Source organism: Mobula hypostoma, chromosome 23 (genome assembly GCF_963921235.1).
Source record: "Mobula hypostoma chromosome 23, sMobHyp1.1, whole genome shotgun sequence".
Taxonomy (NCBI): domain Eukaryota; kingdom Metazoa; phylum Chordata; class Chondrichthyes; order Myliobatiformes; family Myliobatidae; genus Mobula; species Mobula hypostoma.
The window spans coordinates 4,096,967-4,115,845 of NC_086119.1; the positions used below are offsets into that span (position 1 = coordinate 4,096,967).

At 48.8% G+C, this 18,879-nt stretch overlaps 1 protein-coding gene across 5 annotated transcripts in view; it reads right to left on the minus strand.

Moving 5' to 3' along the window:
• Positions 1 to 18,879, minus strand: part of LOC134336663 (Na(+)/citrate cotransporter-like) — a 46,006-nt gene that overhangs the window by 16,400 nt on the left and 10,727 nt on the right. For 2 of the 5 annotated variants that reach the window (XM_063031008.1, XM_063031006.1), the window contains exons 4-7: positions 13,172 to 13,371; positions 10,497 to 10,704; positions 2,182 to 2,304; positions 72 to 287 (exon numbers count right to left, since the gene is read on the minus strand). In XM_063031008.1, the coding sequence (XP_062887078.1) occupies positions 72 to 287; positions 2,182 to 2,304; positions 10,497 to 10,704; positions 13,172 to 13,371 (747 nt within the window). The remainder of the gene's footprint in view (positions 1 to 71; positions 288 to 2,181; positions 2,305 to 10,496; positions 10,705 to 13,171; positions 13,372 to 18,879) is intronic. The other 3 variants (XM_063031007.1, XM_063031009.1, XM_063031010.1) reach the window with 3 other exon arrangements.

The following is an 18,879-nucleotide window of genomic DNA, read 5'->3' on the forward strand; positions in this document are numbered from 1 at the left end:
GCCTCAGGTTGTGTTGGTTGTTAACACAAACAACACCTTTCACTGTATGTATATAGTTCACGGGAACTTACTCCTTGCCATCCCTGTTGAAGAGGAGGGTGCCCCAGCCGGGCACAAAACCGGGGTCCCTGCTGAACCACAACAGCACCAGCAGGGCGAAGAGGCCCAGGACCTGTTTCTCCGCGAAGGACATGAGGCCCAGCTTCTGGTACTCTGCCTGGATCACCCCGTAGGCTGCCTTTTCTCTGGGAGACAGCTCAGTCCTGTACCCCCACAGCCTCCTAAAACTGTGAGGGCGGGGGGAGGGGAACAAAAATCAAGCTTATTAGCAGGTCCTATGAGGATAGGTTGTGTGAACAAGGTTTAAAATCCAAAACAAAACCTGCAAATGCTGGAAATGAAAGATAAAAACAGAGATACTGTTAACAACACACACAAATATATACTTGGAGAGTTGTGTTCAGTTCTGGTCGCCTCATCCTAGGAAGGTGAGGAAGCTTTGAGCAGGGGTACCTAATCTGGGGTGCACGGACCCCTCAGTTAATGGTAGGGGTCGATGACATAAAAATGGCTGGGAACTCCTGGGTTAGAGAGAGCAGAGGAGATTTACCAGGATGCTGCCTGGATTAGAGAACGTGTCTTATGAGGACAGGTTGAGTGAGCCAGGCCTTTTCTCTCTGGAGTGAAGGAGGATGAGAGGTGACTTGATAGAGGTGTGCAAGATGATGAGGTACAGATCGAGTAGACAGTCAGAGACTTTTCCCCGGGATGGAAATGGCTGATACAAGGTGGTGTAATTTTAAGGTGATTGGAGGAAAATATAGGGGAGATGTCAGAGGGTGGGTTGTTTTATATATATATACACACACACAGAGCAGTGGGTGGATGGAACGTCAGAGGTGGTAGTAGAGGCAGGTACATTAGGGACATTTAAGAGAGTCTTAGATCGGCAGGTGGATGAAGGAGAAATGGAGGGTTATGTTGGAGGGAAATGTTGGACTGATCCCAGACTGGGTTAAAATGTCGGTATAGCTCTGTGCTCCAAAAAGCCTGTTCTGGTCCAGGTTTCATGTTCTACACTCAGCAGGTCTCACAGGTTCCATTCCCCAGGACCCCTGTTAGGGACGGGAGGTGGGCTGGGATCCCATCCACAGCACGAGCACTATCAGGTGTCCATTCCCAACCCCCGCCCTCCTCCACCCCAGCAGCAGCCTGTCAGCCCCACTGTTAGAGACACGTTCCTTAACAGGCTCCCCTCATCCTTCTCTGCTCTCTCTGGGTCCACCCAGCAACGCCCCCCTGCAGTCAGCCCAAGGGCACAGGTTGTGTGGTGTTCTGTCGATATTGGAGGAGCTAACTGTGGACAAGTGTGGGGGGGGGGAGGGGAAGTGAGGCAAGAGGGGTCCGTAAGACACGGGGCCTCGGTAGTTAGGAAAGTGTTGGAGTCTATCATAAAGGTTGAGGTTTCAGTGTGTGGGGTTCTGGAGGGGAGGCTGATAACCTGATTCTTCAAGAGGTAATGCCTCAAGAAGGCAGCAGCTGTCACTGAGGACCCCCATCACCCAGGACAGGCCCTCTTCTCATTACTACCATCAAAGAGGTGGCACAGGAGCCTCGACTCACACTCAGTGATTCAGAGTCACAATCAAGGATCTGACTGTGGACTTCAAATGAGTGTGGATTCTCAGCAGGGCTGTAGTCAATGACAGCATTGAGGTAGGTATTACTGTCGTCCAGGTGATCCAAAGCCCAGTGGAAAGCCAGCAAGGTTGCCTCTGTTGTAGACTCGTTGTGGTGATAGGCAAATTGCAGCAGGCCCAGACCCTTGCCTGGGCAGGAGTTGATTCTAGCCATGGCCAAACTCGTCACAGTAGATGTGAGTACAACTGGGTGATAGTCATTGAGGCAGCTCACCCTGCTCTTCCTCGAGGGAGGGCCTCAAATGGCAGCATCCATCACTGAGGACCTTTACCACCTGGGAAGTGCCCTCTTCTCATTACTACCATCAAGAAAGGACAGGAGCCCAAAGACACACACTTAACGCTTTGGGAGTACAATCACTGTGGACCTCAGGGAGGGGGAAGTCAGTGAACACACACCAGTTCTCATCAAGGGGACTGCAGTGTCCTTCTGAACTGAGTCCAAGGTAGGCGAGGGTTAACATTGTACAGGCTCACTCACTTCACACCCAGGAACAACACGTGTAGCCAGACCCAGCAGCAGACCAGCATCAGCAGCATGTTCGGGAAGGAAAATCCAAACCAGGACGCAAAGTTGATCACGTCTCTGCTCTCGGGGAAGATCCTTCAAAGCACGGCGTGGCGTCAGGCAGGTGGCAATACGTCAACATCAGGGGTTGAAAGGGAGGGGGAGGTAAGGGGAAGAAAAGAAGAGATTAGATTACCTTTATTTGTCACATACACGGACATCAAAACATCCAGTGGAATGCGTGATTTGCATCAAATCAAATCAGTGAGGATCTGCTGGGGCAGCCCGCCAATGTCACCACAGTTCTGGCACCAACACAGCATATCCAAAGTTTACCAAGCTTAACCCTTATGCCTTTGGAATGTGGGAGGAAACCAGAGCACCCAGAGGAAACCCACGCAGTCATGGTGAGAATGTACAAACTCCTTAACAGTTGGCAGTGGGAATTGAACCCACGCTATGATAAGGCAACACTAAATGATACGCTACCATTCTGTCTATGTATGCCAGGGAGAGGGAGGGGCAAGAGGGAGATAGGTGGAATGGGGGAGATTGAGGGAGGAGTGTGTGGTGAGAGCCAGGAGAGAGGCAGATAGAGGGGTGTGATAGAGAAGTAGGGGGAAGGAAGGGAAGGGAGAGGGATGAGGGGGAGAGATATAGAGAGGAGAAGACCAGGGGAAGGGAAGAGGGAAAAGTGTGAGGAGGATGAGGGAGAGGCAGAGGCAGAAGGAGACAAAGTGGAATGGCGGAAGAGGGGAGAGGAGGGGGTCACACAGTCTGTGCTGTTGATGAGCTCAATGTACAGGAGTCTTTGGCACCTCCTGGGCCAGAAGTTTACAGAAGGTGAATCCTTCAGCACATTCAGATTTTCAGTCAGCAGTGGAAAGGAAGGTGATGGGGAGAGAGAAGAGAAGAACAGAACAGATCTTTCTTGTGTGTGTTGCTTTGGGTTTCCAGCATCTGCGGGATTTCTCATGTTCGTGTTATACTTACTGTAATTCAGTTTTTTCCCCTCTCTATATTCATCATGTATCGTACTGCTGTCCCAAAGACAACACATTTCACAGCATAGGACAACGATAATAACCCTGATTCTGAAGAGATGTGGAACATCTAGTCAAGAGGAAGAAAGAAGCTGAGTTAAGGTTTAGCAAGGAGGGATCCAGAGAATTACAAGGTAGCCAAGAATTGACTAATACCAGGGGGCATAATTTGAAGGTGATTGGAGGAAAGTATAGGGGGGGGCATGTCAGAGGTAGTATACTGTGCTGTAACCCTGCTTCCCCCTTAGGTGATAAAACACAGAACAGTACAAGAGGACAGAGCGATATCTCCCTCTATTCCACTCCTTATGGTCTCAACAGACCTCAGCAAGGACCCGTATCCTCAGCAGATCAGGAAACAAATATGTGGTACAGCACAGTAACAGATTCTTCCGGCCCAACGAGTTCACACTGCTCAATTACACCCACATGACCAATCAACCAGCTAACCTGTAAGTCTTTGGAATGTGGGAGGAAACCAGAGCACCCGGAGGAAACCCATGTGGTTGCTGGGAGGACGTACAAACTCCTCACAGACAGTAACAGGAACTGAATCTGGGTCGCTGGCACTGTGATGGTGTTACATTAATTGCTATGCCACTCTGCTTCTCCAAATCTTATTGACATTTTAAACCCCACACTCTAACCATCTTTAATGCAAAGAAAATGTTAATATTCTTGTTACCATGGGGAAAGAGGTGCAGAAGCCTGAAGGCACACACTCAGCAATTCAGGAATAACTTCTTCCACTCTGCCATCCGATCTCTAAATGGACATCGAACCCATGAACACAACCTCACTACTTCTTTATTTTCGTTATTTTTCAGTACTTACTTTAACTTCACTATTTAATAGACATATATATACTTTAATTTGAAAGGACAGGCAGGAAGGCATAGGCGGTGGTGAGGCTCTGTTAGTAAGAGATGGAATTACATCTTTAGAAGGAGGTAACGTAGGGCCAGAGAATGTTGAATCTTTGTGGATGGAGTTAAGAAACTGCAAAGGTAAATAAAAACATTATTGGAATCATATATAGGCCTCCAAATAGTAGCTAAGATGTGGGGTTAAGATTGCAAAGAGAGCTGGAAAAGGTATGTAATAGGGTAATGTCAGAATTGTAATGGGGAACTTCAGTATTCAAGGGGATTGGGAAAATCAGGTTGGTGTCGGATTGGAAGAGATGGAATTTGTTGAATGCCCATGAGATGGCTTTTTAGAGCAGCTTGTGCTTGAACCTAAGGGCATCTTAGATAAGGTGTTGTGTAATAACCCAGGTCTTATTAGGGAGCTTAACGTAAAGGAACCATTAGGAGGCACTGATCATAATATGATTAAATTCATAGTGTGATTTGAGAGGGAGAAGCCTAACTCACATGTATCAGTATTGCAATGGAATAAAGGGAATTACAGAGACATGAGAGAGGAGCTTGTCTAGGTGGATTGGAGGAGGATACTGGCAGGGATGACAGTAGAGCAGAGATGACGGAGGTTTCTGGGAATAGTTCAAGGCGCAGGACAGATATGTCCCACAGAAGAAACATAGAAACCCTACAGCACAATACAGGCCCTTTGTCCCACAATGCTGAGCTGAACATGTACTTACTTTAAAAATTACCTAGGGTTACCCAGAGCCCTCTATTTTTCTGAGCTCCATGTACCTATACAGGAGTCTCTTAAAAGACCCTATCATATCCTCCTCCACCACCATTGCCGGCAGCCCATTCCACACACTCACCAGTCTGCATAAAAAACTTAACCCTGACATCCCCCCCCCCCCGTGCCTACTTCCAAACACCTTAAAACTGTGTCCACTTGTATTAACCATTTCAGCCCTGGGAAAAAAGCCTCTTGCCTATCCACACGATCAATGCCTCTCATCATCTTATACACCTCTATCAAGTCACCTCTCATCCTCCGTCGCTCCGAGGAGAAAAGGCCGAGTTTACTCAACCTATTTTCATAAGGCATGCTCCCCAATCCAGGCAACATCCTTGTAAATCTCCTCTGCACCATTTCTATAGTATCCACATCTTTCCTGTAGTGAGGTAACCAGAACTGAGCACAGTAGTCCAAGTGGGGTCTGACCAGTGTCCTATATAGCTGCAACATTATCTCTCGGCTCTTGAACTCAATCCCATTGTTGATGAAAGCCAATGCACCGTATGCCTTCTTGACCAGCAGCTTTGAGTGTCCTATGGACTTGGACCCCAATGTCCCTCTGATCCTCCACACTGTCAAGGGTCTTACCATTAATACTATATTCTGCCATTATATTTGACCTACCAAAACAAACCACCTTGCTCTAATTTGGGTTGAACTCCATCTGCCACTTCTCAGCCTAGTTTTGCATACTTTCGATGTCCCGCCATAATCTTTAACAGCCCTCCACACTACCCACAACACCCCCAACCTCTGTGTCATCAGCAAATTTACTAACCCATCCCTCCACTTCCTCCGCCAGGTCATTTATAAAAATCACAAAGAGTAGGGGTCCCAGAACAGATCACTGAGGCACACCACTGGTCACCATCTCCATGCAGGATACGACCCATCTACAAACACTGTTTGCCTTCTGTGGGCAAGCCATTTCTGGAACCACAAAGCAATGTCCCCTTGGATCCCATGCCTCCTCACTTTCTCAATAAGCCTTGCATGGGCTACCTTTTCAAACTTCTCTACTGCTCTACCTTTATCAACGTGTTTAGTCACATCCTCAAAAAAATTCAATCAGGCTTGTAAGGCACGACCTGCCTTTGACAAAGCCATGCTGACTATTCCAAATGTTCATAAATCCTGCCTCTCAGGATCTTCTCTATCAATTTACGAACCACTGAAGTAAGACTCACTGGCCTATAATTTCCTGGGCTATCTCTACTCCCTTTCTTGAATAAGGAAACAACATCTGCAATCCCCCAATCCTCTGGCAATGATCTTTGCATCATCAATGGGGATGGAAGAAGTTTCAGAGACTCAGCAATCTCTTCCCTCACCTCCCACAGTAACCTGGGGTACATCTTGTCTGGTCCCGGAGACTCATCCAACTTCATGCTTTACAAAAGCTCCACCACATTCCCTTCCTTAATGTCTGTATGCTCAAGCTTTTCAATCCTCTGTAACTCATCCCTACAATTACCAAGATCCTTTTCTGTAGTGAATACTGAAGCAAAGTGGTTCCATACACACTTTTCCACTGTTATACATGATTGGTCCTATTCTCTCATGTCTTATCCTCTTGCTCTTCACATACTTGTAGAATGCCTTGGGGTTTTCCTTAATCCTGCTCACCAAGGCCTTCTCATGGCTCCTTCTGGCTCTCTTAATTTCATTTTTAAGCTCCTTCCTGCTAGCCTTATAATCTTCTAGGTCTCTATCATTACCTAGTTTTTTGAACCTTTCGTAAGCTTTTCTTTTCTTCTTGACAAGATTTTCAACAGCCTTTGTACACCACGGTTCCTGTACCCTACCATCCTTTCCCTGTCTCAATGGAACGTACCTATGCAGAATGCCATGTAAGTATCCCCTGAATATTTGCTACATTTCTGCTGCACATTTCCCTGAGGACATCTGTTCCCAATTTATGCTTTCGCGTTCCTGCCTGATAGCTTCATATTTCCTCTTACTCCAATTAAACACTTTCCTAACTTGTCCCTCTCCAATGATATGGTAAAGGAGATAGATTTGTGATCACTATCTCCAAAATGCTCTCCCATTGAGAGACCTGACACCTGACCAGGTTCATTTCCCAATACCAGATCAAGTACAGCCACTCTTCTTGTAGGCTTAGCTGCATATTGTGTAAGGAAACCTTCCTGAACACACCTAACAAACTCCACCCCATCTAAACCCCTTGTTCTAGGGAGATGCCAATCAATATTTGGAAATTAAAATCTCCCACAACAACAACCCTGTTATTATTACTCCTTTCCAGAATCTGTCTCCCTATCTGCTCCTCGATGTCCCTATTACTATTAGGTGGTCTATAAAAAACACCCAGTAGAGTTATTGACCCCTTCTGTTCCTAACTTCCACCCACAGAGACTCAGTAGACAATCCCTCCATGACTTCCTCCTTTTCTGCAGCCGTGACACTATCTCTGATCAACATGCCATGTCCCCACCTCTTTTGCCTCCTCCCTGTCCTTTCTGAAACATCTAAAGCCTGGCACACAAAGTAACCATTCCTGCCCCTGAGCCATCCAAGTCTCTGTAACGGCCACAACGTCATAGCTACAAATATTGATCCACGCTCTAAACTCATCCACTTTGTTCATGATGCTTCTTGCATTAAAATAGACGCATCTCAAACCATCAGTCTGAGCATATCCCTTCTCTGTCACCTGCCTATCCTCCCTCTCACACTGTCTCCAAGCTTTCTCTATTTGTGAGCTAATCACCCCTTCCTCTGTCTCTTCAGTTCAGTTCCCACCACCCAGCAAATCTAGTATAAACTCTCCCCAATAGCCTTAGCAAACCTCCCTGCCAAGGCTATTAGTGAGAGTTTAAACTAGAATTGCTGTCAAACAGCAGGGCTAGGCAACCGTGGCTGACAAGGAAGTTAAGGACTGCATAAAAGCCAAGGAAAGGGCACTAATATAAAGCAAGATACCAAAAGATTTTTCAGTTATATAAAGAGTAAAAGAAAAGTGAGAGTTGATATTGGACTGCTGGAAAATGATGCTGGTGAGGTAGTAATGAGGACAAAGAAATGGCAGATGAACTTAGTGGGTGCTTTGTAACAGTCTTCACTGTGGAAGACACTAGCAGTGGGCCAGAGGTCTGAGAGTGTCAGGGAACAGGAGTGAGTGCCATTGCTATTACAAAGGGAAAAGTGCCAGGCAAACTGAAAGGTCTTAAGGTGGATAAGTCACCTGGACCAGATGGACAACATCCCAGAGTTCTGAAAGAGGTTGCTGAAGAGATAGCATATGCATTAGTTATGATCTTTCAAGAATCACTTGATTCTGGCACGGTCCCGGAGGACTGGAAGATTGCAAATGTCACTCCACTCTTTAAGAAGGGAGGAAGGCAAAAGAAAGGAAATTATGGGCCAGTTAGCCTAACCTCAGTGGTTGGGAAAGTGTTGGAGTCCATTATTAAGATAAGGTTTCAGTGTACTTAAAGACTAATGATAAAATAAGTCAAAGTCAGCATGGTTTCTGTAAAGGGAAATCTTGCCTGACAAATTTGTTTAGAGTTCTTCAAGGCAGTAACAAGCAAGGTGGATAAAGGAGAGACAGTGGATGTTATTTACTTGAATTTTTAGAAGGCATTTGATAAGGTGCCTCACATGAGGCTGCTTAACAAGATAAAATCCTATGGTGTTACAGGAAAGATACTGGCATGGATAGTGGAATGAAAGGGGTCTTTTCTGGTTGGCTGCCAGTGACTAGTGATGTTCCTCAGGGGTCAGTATTGGGACCACTATTTTTCACATTGTTTGTCAGTGATTTAGATAATGGAATTGATGGCTTAGTGGCGAAGTTTGCGGATGATAAGACGACAGGTGAGGGGTAGGTAGAGCTGAGGAAGCAATGTGATTTCAGCAGGACTTAGACAAATTGGAAGAATGGGCAAAAAATGTGGCAGATGGAATACAGTGTTGGGAAATATATGATAATGCATTTTGGTAAAAGGAACAATGGTGCAGACTATTATCTAAATGGGGAGAAACTTCAAACATCAGAGGTGCAGAGGGACTTATGAGTCCTCATGCAAGACTCCCAGAAGGTTAATTTACAGGTTGAGTCTGTGGTAAAGACGGCAAATGCAATGTTGGCATTTATTTCAAGAGGAATAGAATATAAAAGCAAGGAGATAATGCTGAGCCTTTATAAGACAGTAGTTAGGCTGCACTTAGTGTATTGTCAACAGTTTTGGGCCCCACATCTCAGTTGTGTTGTCATTAGAGAGAGTCCAGAGGAGGTTCAGAAGGATGATACCGCGAATGAAGGGGTTAACCTGCGAGGAGTGTTTGGCACCTTTGGGCCTGTACTCACTGGAATTTAGAAGAATGCAGGGGATCTCATTGAAACCTACCGAATGTTGAAAGGACTAGATAAGGTAGATGTGGAGAAGATGTTTCCTATGGTGGGGGTGGCCAGAACTAGAGGGCACAGCCCCAAAATTGAGGGGCGACCCTGTAGAATAGAGGTAAGGAGGAATTTTTTTAGCCAGAGAGAAGTGAATCTGTGGAATGCTCTGCCACAGACTGCGGTAGAGGCCAGTCCGTGGGTATATTTAAGGCGGAAGTTGATAGTTTCCTGATCGGTCAGGGCATCGAATGATATGGCAAGGAGCCAGGTGTATGGGGTTGAATGGGACCCTGGTTCAGCCATGATGGAATGGTGGAACAGACTTGATGGACTGAATGGCCTAATTCTGCTCCTATGTTTTATGGTCTTAAGACAACTCAGTTTTTTCCTCTATATTTATTTATCATGCATTTCATTGTACTGTTGCTGCAAAGTTAACAAACTCCATGACATATGCTGGTGATATTAAAAGTGATTCTGACAAGGAGGGAAAGACAGACCAGGAAAGGCAGGGTAAAGGTCACGGTGAGACCATTCTGCTTATGTTGAGAAGGAAGTGCCTTCAGGGACCCTCGGATTTTGTTCATTAGCAGTCGGAAACCCACCACACCTCACCAGCTTCGCACGGGGTGAGTGGGCTGTACCACCCCAGATTTAGTAAATTACCAAGCATCTGGACAACAAGCAGCTAAATCCTAATTCAGCTGCTGTTTGTTCAAGCAGAGGGTGGGACTAATCACCATACCGGCAACCCAGGTTCAATTCCCGCCTCGGTCTGTAAGGAGTTTGTACGTTCTCCCTGTGACTGTGTAGGTTTCCTCTGCTTTCCTCCCACCATCCAAAGACGTACAGGTGAGGTTAGCAGGTTGTGAGTATACTGTGTCAGCACTGGATGCACGGTGACTCTTGAAGCCTCAGGTTCATGTTGTATGGGTTGTTATCACAAATGACGCATTTGACCGTATGTTTTGATGTATGTTATTAATAAATAAATCTAATTTCCACCCACAAAGATGTACAGGTTAATCGGTTAATGGGTCACATGGGTGTTATTTGGCAGCATGGACCAGAAAAACCTGATACCTTGCTGTATCTCTAAAGAGACTCAGAGGGTGACTGGGACCAGGAGAGTGTGAATGGTGACTGGAGTCATCAGGGCAGACGCCCAGAGATACAGAAACAGCTCAGACAGAGGGAAGGGAGGAACTCACTGGCTAAACTGGCCCTTGAAAACAAGGTTGGGGCCGGTCCCGGTGAGAGTAGCCGTACCCCCGATACTGGCCGCGTAGCAGACAGACAGGGAGAGCATCTTGTGTAGCTGCAGCCCCTCACTCTGGTCCTTGGAGGTGGGGGATGTGGGCAGGCTCTTCTCCAGCCCGGGCTCTGGGTCCTGGCTCTGTACAATGAGAGAGATCAAAGCTGCAGCAAGGAAATGAAACAGAATCTTCTTAGAATCTCCAGTATCTGCCCTCACCATGTCCACAACAGTTATAGAGTTCCCCTTGTCCTTATCTGCCACCCCATCCACTACCTCCCACAACCTCCAACAGGATTCCACAAATAAGTTCATCTTCCACCCCCTCCCCTCAAACAGGGATCATTCTCTCCATGGCTCGCTTGGCCACTCAGCCCTCCCCACAGATCCCTCTCCTGGCACTTAACCTACAAGCAGCCAAACTGCTACACTTGCCCATTCACCTCCTCCTTCACCTCCATTCAGGGCCCCAAATAGCCCTTCCAGCTGAGGCAACACTTCACCTGGGAGTTCGTTGGAATCACCTACTGCACCCAGTGCTCCCAGTGAGACCTCCTCACATTGGTGAGATGCAGCATAGATTGGGGAACAGCATAGTCAAGCAATTTTACTTCACCTGCCAGGAAAGGCAGGCACCCATTTGAATTCGACTTCCCATTCACATTCCAACATACCTATCCATGGCCTCCTGTTCTGCCACAATAAGGCCACCCTCGGGGTGGAGGAGCAGTACCTCATGTTCCATCTGGGTCGCCTCCAACCTGGTGGCATGAACATCGATTTCTCCAACTTCTGGTCATTTCTCCACCTTCCCCATGCTCTTTTTCCATTCCCCATTTTGATTCCTCTCATCCCATCTCTTCTCCTCACTTCCCATTACCCTTCTTTGGTTCTCCTCTTCCTTCCCTATCTCCCATGGTCCACTCTCCTCTCCTCTCCGATTCCTTCTTCTTCAGCCCTTTACCTTTTCCACCCATCATCTCTCAGCTTCTCACTTCATCCCCCCCCCACCTGGTCTCCTTGTACCCCTTTCCCCTTTCCCTACACCCCCACCTTCCAGTTCTGGCCTCTTCCCCCTTCTTTTCCAGTCCTGATGAAGGGTGTCAGCCTGAAACTCGACTGTTTATTCTCCTCCATAGATGCTGCCTGACCTGCTGAGTTCCCCCAACATTCTTCTTGGTTCCCCTTCACTCAGCCCTACAGCAGAGTACACGGTTTACTGGACCAACGCCAGACCCCAAAAACAGGTCCTCTGTCTGGAAGCTGTGTCGTGGGAAGAGATACTGGGGTGGAGGATAAGACCATAAGACATAGGAACAGAACTAGGCCATTCAGCCCATTGAGTCTGCTCCGTCATTCCATCACGACTGATTTATTATCCCTCCTCAACCCCATTACACGCCTCTGCTGGACCTCACTTGAATGGAACAAGTTGCAGTGTAGAAGCATACCAGTGACCCTCCTCCCCACTGCCCCCGATCCCGGCTCCCAGCAACAAAGCTGGACACCTGCAGTTACTGAGGAAGATGATGGAATGATTATTGGCGCCTGGGAATATTTTCCCACCCAGAGTGGCTGTGCCTGATGTCAACGTGGGCTAGCTGTTCGACTGCGTCAGGCAGCTCTGGACTCATCCTAGCAGGAGGTGCTCGGGCCACGGCGGGAGACTTGGGTGGGGGTCAGGGGAAGGCAGTGGGGTCAAACTGACCACCAAAGATCGGCCGTTGGGCCCCTGCTGCAGGGACTGGTAGTGAGGGGCTGGCAAGAGTGGTTCCCAGGGCATGTCCGTGCCTGGGCAACCTTGCAGAGGGAAGACAGAGTACCACAGAAGTGGTCTGGGATGGCAGGGGATAAACACCATCCTAAACTCACAAGATTCTGACCTGCTGAGTTCCTCCAGCACTTTGTGTGTGTTAAATGATATCCTGGATAGGGATAGGAAGAGTTAATTTAACTTGGTGCGTGTTACTGTTTGTGTTGGTCATCGATATTGTCAAAGTTCAAAATAAATTCATTATCAAAGTTCATATATGTCACCGTAAGCTACCCTGAGATTCGTTGTTTTGCGGGTGTACTCAATGAATCTACAGACTAATAACCATAACAGAATCACACCAACTGGGAGTTCACCCAGTGTGCAAAAAACAACAAAAAGTGCAAATACTGAAATAGGAAATAATAATAATAAACAAGCAATAAATATTGAGAACGTGAGATGAAGGGTCTGTTGTTTGTGGGAACATTTCAGTGATGGGGCAAGTGAAGTTATCCCCTCTGGTTCAAGAACCTGATGATTTGAGGGTTGATAACTGATCCTGAACCTGGTGGTGTGAGTTCTGAGACTCCTGTACCTTCATCCTGAAGGCAGCAGCGAGAAGAGACCATGGCCTGGGTGGTGGGGTTCCCTGATAATGGATGCTGCTTTCCTGCAACAGCGTTTCATGTAGATGTGCTCAATGGAGGGGAGGGCTTTACCCGTGATGGACTGGGCCGTATCCACTGCTTTTCGGAGGGTTTTCCGTGTTTCTGTGTATTTATTGCAGTACTGTGGATGTAATTTGTTATACAAGTATTTTTCTAAAACAGAAAGACAAGAGGGTTTGTTGCAGACCACCCATCGGGACCTCACACCTGCCCCGTGCACCTCAGAGCCGGCGCCCCTTTCCTGCAGCTCCACGTCGCTGGCGGTCCGCTCACTCCCTGGCTCCGTGCCCACGGTACTGAGTTGGTCCAGCACGGCCTGGGCGATGGGCACCATCATAGCGGTGGTCGCCGTGTTACTGATCCACATGGAGAGAAAGGCAGTTGTGCCCATGAAGCCCATCATCAGCCTGCAGTGGCGGGGAGAGACAAACATAGAACAGCACGGGACAGAAACAGGCCCTTCGGCCAACAAGGTTGTGCTGAAACAATTCAATTAGTAATCAAATTGCGAACTAATCCCTCCTGCCTACACAAGGCCCACATTCACATGCCTACCTAAACATCCCTCAGATCTCTAATGTATCTGCCTCTACCACCACCCCGGACAGCGAATTCCAGGCTCCCACCCCTCTGTAAAACAAAACTTACCCATCACATCTCCTTTGAAATTCCCCCCTCTCACCTTAAATGCATGCCCTCTGGCATTAGACATTGCAGCCCTGGGAGTAAGATAGTATTTGTATCTGCCGACAGTATTTATGCCTCTTTGTTATCTTACAAACCCAGTTGAAGACATTGGCCCTCCTGTGAGCACATTCACCCACTGAAGCCCTGTCCACTGCTCCGACAAACCACCCCCACCCCCACTCCGCAGGGGAAATGGGAGCCGAGGATTCCGGTCAGGCACTGTCTATGCAGGGAGCACAGCCCAAAGCTTTCGGGTTCAAGGGCATCGTAACTGGGAATGGAAACAATTCTCTGTCAAAGGGAGATACAGCACAGAAACAGATCATCAAGGCCATAAGACATAGACAAATAGGCTATTCAGCCCGTCGAGGCTACTCTGCCATTCCATCTTGGCTGATTTATTATCCCTCTCAATCACATTCTCCTGCCTTCTCCCTGTAACCTTTGACACCCTCCTATCAACCTCTGCTTTAAATATACCCAATGACTTGGCCTCCACGGTCATCTGTGGCAACGAATTCCAGAGATTCACTACCTTCTGGCTGAAGAAAGCCCTCGTCCTCATCCCTCAAGGGACGTCCACCTATTCTGAGGCTGTGCCCTCTGGTCCAGGACTCCCTCACTACACGAAACATCCTCTCCACATCCACTCTATTGAGGCCTTTCAATATTCGACAGGTTTCAGTGAGATTTCCCCTCATCTGAACTCCAGCAAGCTCAGGCCCAGAACCATCAAGCGCTTCTCAAATATTAACCCCTTCATTCTCGGGATCAGGCTATGGAGCAGGAGGTCGTGGACCTGAGGCGTCAGCTGCAGCAGCTGGAGACGGAGACCAGCACCCTCCGCGAAGAGTTTGCCAAACTGCAATCCCCTGCTGACCTTTGACAACCTCTTAATCAAGAAGCTATCAGCCTTTGCTTTAAATATACCTGATGACTTGGCTTCCACAGCAACAGTCTGTGGCAATGAATTCCCCAGATTCATCGCCCTCTGGTAAAGAAACTTCTCATCCCTGTTCTAAACAGATGTCCTTGTATTCTGAGGCTGTGCCCGCTGGCCCTAGACTCCCCCACTATAGGAAACATCCTCTCCACACCCACTTTATCCAGATACTTCAATATTCAATAGGTTCCAATGAGATCCCCCTTCATTCTTCTAAACTACAACGAGTACTGGCCCAGAGCCATCAAATGCTCCTCTTATATTTACCATTTCATTTCTGGACTCATTTTCATGAACCTTCTCTTGCCCTTTTGTAATCTGAAGACTGGGACATGGACAACCTGGTAGTGTAGCAGTTGGCGTAATGCTTTACAGCGACAGCGATTGGGGTCTGACTCCTGATGCTGTCCGTGAGGGTTCTGTGCGTTCTCCCCATGATCACATGCGTCTCCTCCGGGTGCTCTGGTTTCCTCCCACATTCCAAAGCTGTAGTAAGTTGTGTGCACACTATGTTGACGGTGGAAGCACTCGCGGGCTGCCCCCAACGTATCTCCGCACTGTGTTGGTCGTTGACACGAATGATGGATTTCACAATGTATTTCAATGTACATGTGACAAATAAAATGAATCTTTCTCTGTACACCTCCTGCCTATACCAAGACCTAGGTGGTAAAGTGGACAATGAAGGTAGTTATCAAAAATTACTGGGGGGGATTTTGGTGAGCTGGGTAAGTGGGCCAAGGAATGGCAGATGGAGTTTAATTCGGATAAGTGTGAGTAATGCATTTTGGAAAGTGAAATGCAGGAAGGACTTCCATAGTGGACGGCTGGACCCTGGGGAGAGTTGTGGATCAGAGAAACCTGAGAGTGACAGGGAGTCACAGGGTGAAGGTGACTTGTGGCACACCGACGTTCATCAGTCGGGGCACTGAGTATAAAAGTTGGTTGTACAACATGCTGGTGAAGCCGTCCTTGGAGTATTGCGTTCAGTTTTGGACACCCTTCTATATAAATAGGTAACAAGGTGGAGATATGTCTCCACCAAAGGAGGTGTAAGATACTCCTTCCCTCCGCTAGCCTGCAGGTCACCCTTGGGCAAGGTGTGGCACCTACTTAGCCCCCAATCAGGGTCACGTGTAGCCATGGGAGCAGGTGGTGGATGGTCGTATGAGCAGCTGGTGCACATCACAAGTCCTGATTATGCGACCATTGACACCAGGCAGACAATCTCTGAAGAGTATTGATAATGGCTGGATCACCTGTCTTGTAAAGACACAGCCCAGAAGGCAATGGCAAACCACTTCTGCAGAAAAATTTGCCAAGAACAGCCACATAATGATGACGATGATGATACACGGAATATTTTCTTAAACTGAAAACAGAAGAAAGTTTACAAAGGTGCTGCCAGGACTGGAGGGACTGAGTTCAGGGAGAGGTGGACAGGTTTGGGCTTTACCCCTGAGAGAGTCGGTGAATGGGAAATGACCTTACAGAAATGTGTGTATTGCACTTAGGGTGAACGTACACAGTGTTTCTCCCAGGACCAGGAAATAAGGAAGTCGAGGGCACAGGTTTAAGGCAAGAGGGGGAGAGATTCAATAGTAATCCAAAGGCAACTTTTTCACCCAGAGGGTGGTATCTATGTGGAGTGAGTAGTTGAGGCAGTTAAGGTTTCAAAGATTATAGACCAAAAGCAGACAAATAGGACTGCCTTGGTCAGCATAGACCAGTTGGGCTGAATGGCCTGTTCCCATGCAGAATGACTGTGGCTCCATATCGCAAAAATCAAGCACACCCATCATACTGCATTCTCCCACATCCCCACCAAGTGCTCCTTGGATTCCACCACTCACCTCCACACCACTCACCTCTACACCTCCACTCACCTCTACACCTCCACTCACCTCAACACCTCCACACCTCCACTCACCTCCACACCTCCACTCACCTCTACACCTCCACTCACCTCCACACCTCCACTCACCTCCACACCTCCACTCTCCTCTACACCTCCACACCTCCACTCACCTCCACACCACTCACCTCTACACCTCCACTCACCTCCACACCACTCACCTCCACACCTCCACTCTCCTCTACACCTCCACACCTCCACTCACCTCCACACCACTCACCTCTACACCTCCACTCACCTCTACACCTCCACTCACCTCCACACCACTCACCTCTACACCTCCACTCACCTCCACACCTCCACTCACCTCTACACCTCCACTCACCTCCACACCTCCACTCACCTCTACACCTCCACTCACCTCCACACCACTCACCTCTACACCTCCACTCACCTCCACACCACTCACCTCTACACCTCCACTCACCTCTACACCTCCACTCACCTCTACACCTCCACTCACCTCCACACCACTCACCTCTACACCTCCACTCACCTCCACACCTCCACTCTCCTCTACACCTCCACTCACCTCTACACCTCCACTCACCTCCACACCACTCACCTCTACACCTCTACACCTCCACACCTCCACTCACCTCCACACCTCCACTCACCTCTACACCTCCACTCACCTCTACACCTCCACACCTCCACTCACCTCTACACCTCCACACCTCCACTCACCTCTACACCTCCACTCACCTCTACACCTCCACACCTCCACTCACCTCCACACCTCCACTCACCTCTACACCTCCACTCACCTCTACACCTCCACACCTCCACTCACCTCTACACCTCCACTCACCTCTACACCTCTACACCTCCACACCTCCACTCACCTCTACACCTCCACTCACCTCTACACCTCCACACCTCCACTCACCTCCACACCTCCACTCACCTCTACACCTCCACTCACCTCTACACCTCCACTCACCTCCACACCTCCACTCACCTCTACACCTCCACTCACCTCTACACCTCCACTCACCTCCACACCTCCACACCTCCACTCACCTCCACTCACCTCTACACCTCCACACCTCCACTCACCTCTACACCTCCACTCACCTCTACACCTCCACTCACCTCTACACCTCCACTCACCTCCACACCTCTACACCTCTACACCTCCACACCTCCACTCTCCTCTACACCTCCACTCCTCTACTCACCTCTACACCTCCACTCACCTCTACACCTCCACACCTCCACTCACCTCTACTCACCTCTACACCTCTACACCTCCACACCTCCACTCACCTCTACACCTCCACACCTCTACACCTCCACACCTCTACACCTCCACACCTCCACTCACCTCTACACCTCCACACCTCTACACCTCCACTCACCTCTACACCACTCACCTCTACACCTCCACTCACCTCCACACCTCCACACCACTCACCTCTACACCTCTACACCTCTACACCTCCACTCACCTCTACACCTCCACACCTCCACTCACCTCTACACCTCTACACCTCCACTCACCTCTACACCTCCACACCTCTACACCTCCACTCACCTCCACACCACTCACCTCTACACCTCCACTCACCTCCACACCTCCACACCACTCACCTCTACACCTCTACACCTCCACACCTCCACTCACCTCTACACCTCTACACCTCCACACCTCCACTCACCTCTACACCTCCACACCTCCACTCACCTCTACACCTCTACACCTCCACACCTCCACTCACCTCTACACCTCCACTCACCTCTACACCTCTACACCTCTACACCTCCACACCTCCACTCACCTCTACACCTCCACTCACCTCCACACCTCCACTCACCTCTACACCTCCACTCACCTCTACACCTCCACTCACCTCTACACCTCCACTCACCTCAACACCTCTACACCTCCACACCTCCACTCACCTCTACACCTCCACTCACCTCTACACCTCCACTCACCTCCACACCACTCACCTCTACACCTCCACTCACCTCTACACCTCTACACCTCCACACCTCCACTCACCTCTACACCTCCACTCACCTCTACACCTCTACACCTCCACACCTCCACTCACCTCTACACCTCTACACCTCCACTCACCTCTACACCTCCACTCACCTCTACACCTCTACACCTCTACACCTCCACTCACCTCTACACCTCTACACCACTCACCTCTACACCTCCACTCACCTCTACACCTCTACACCTCCACACCTCCACTCACCTCTACACCTCCACTCACCTCTACACCTCCACACCACTCACCTCTACACCACTCACCTCTACACCTCCACTCACCTCCACACCTCCACTCACCTCTACACCTCCACTCACCTCTACACCTCTACACCTCCACTCACCTCCACACCACTCACCTCTAC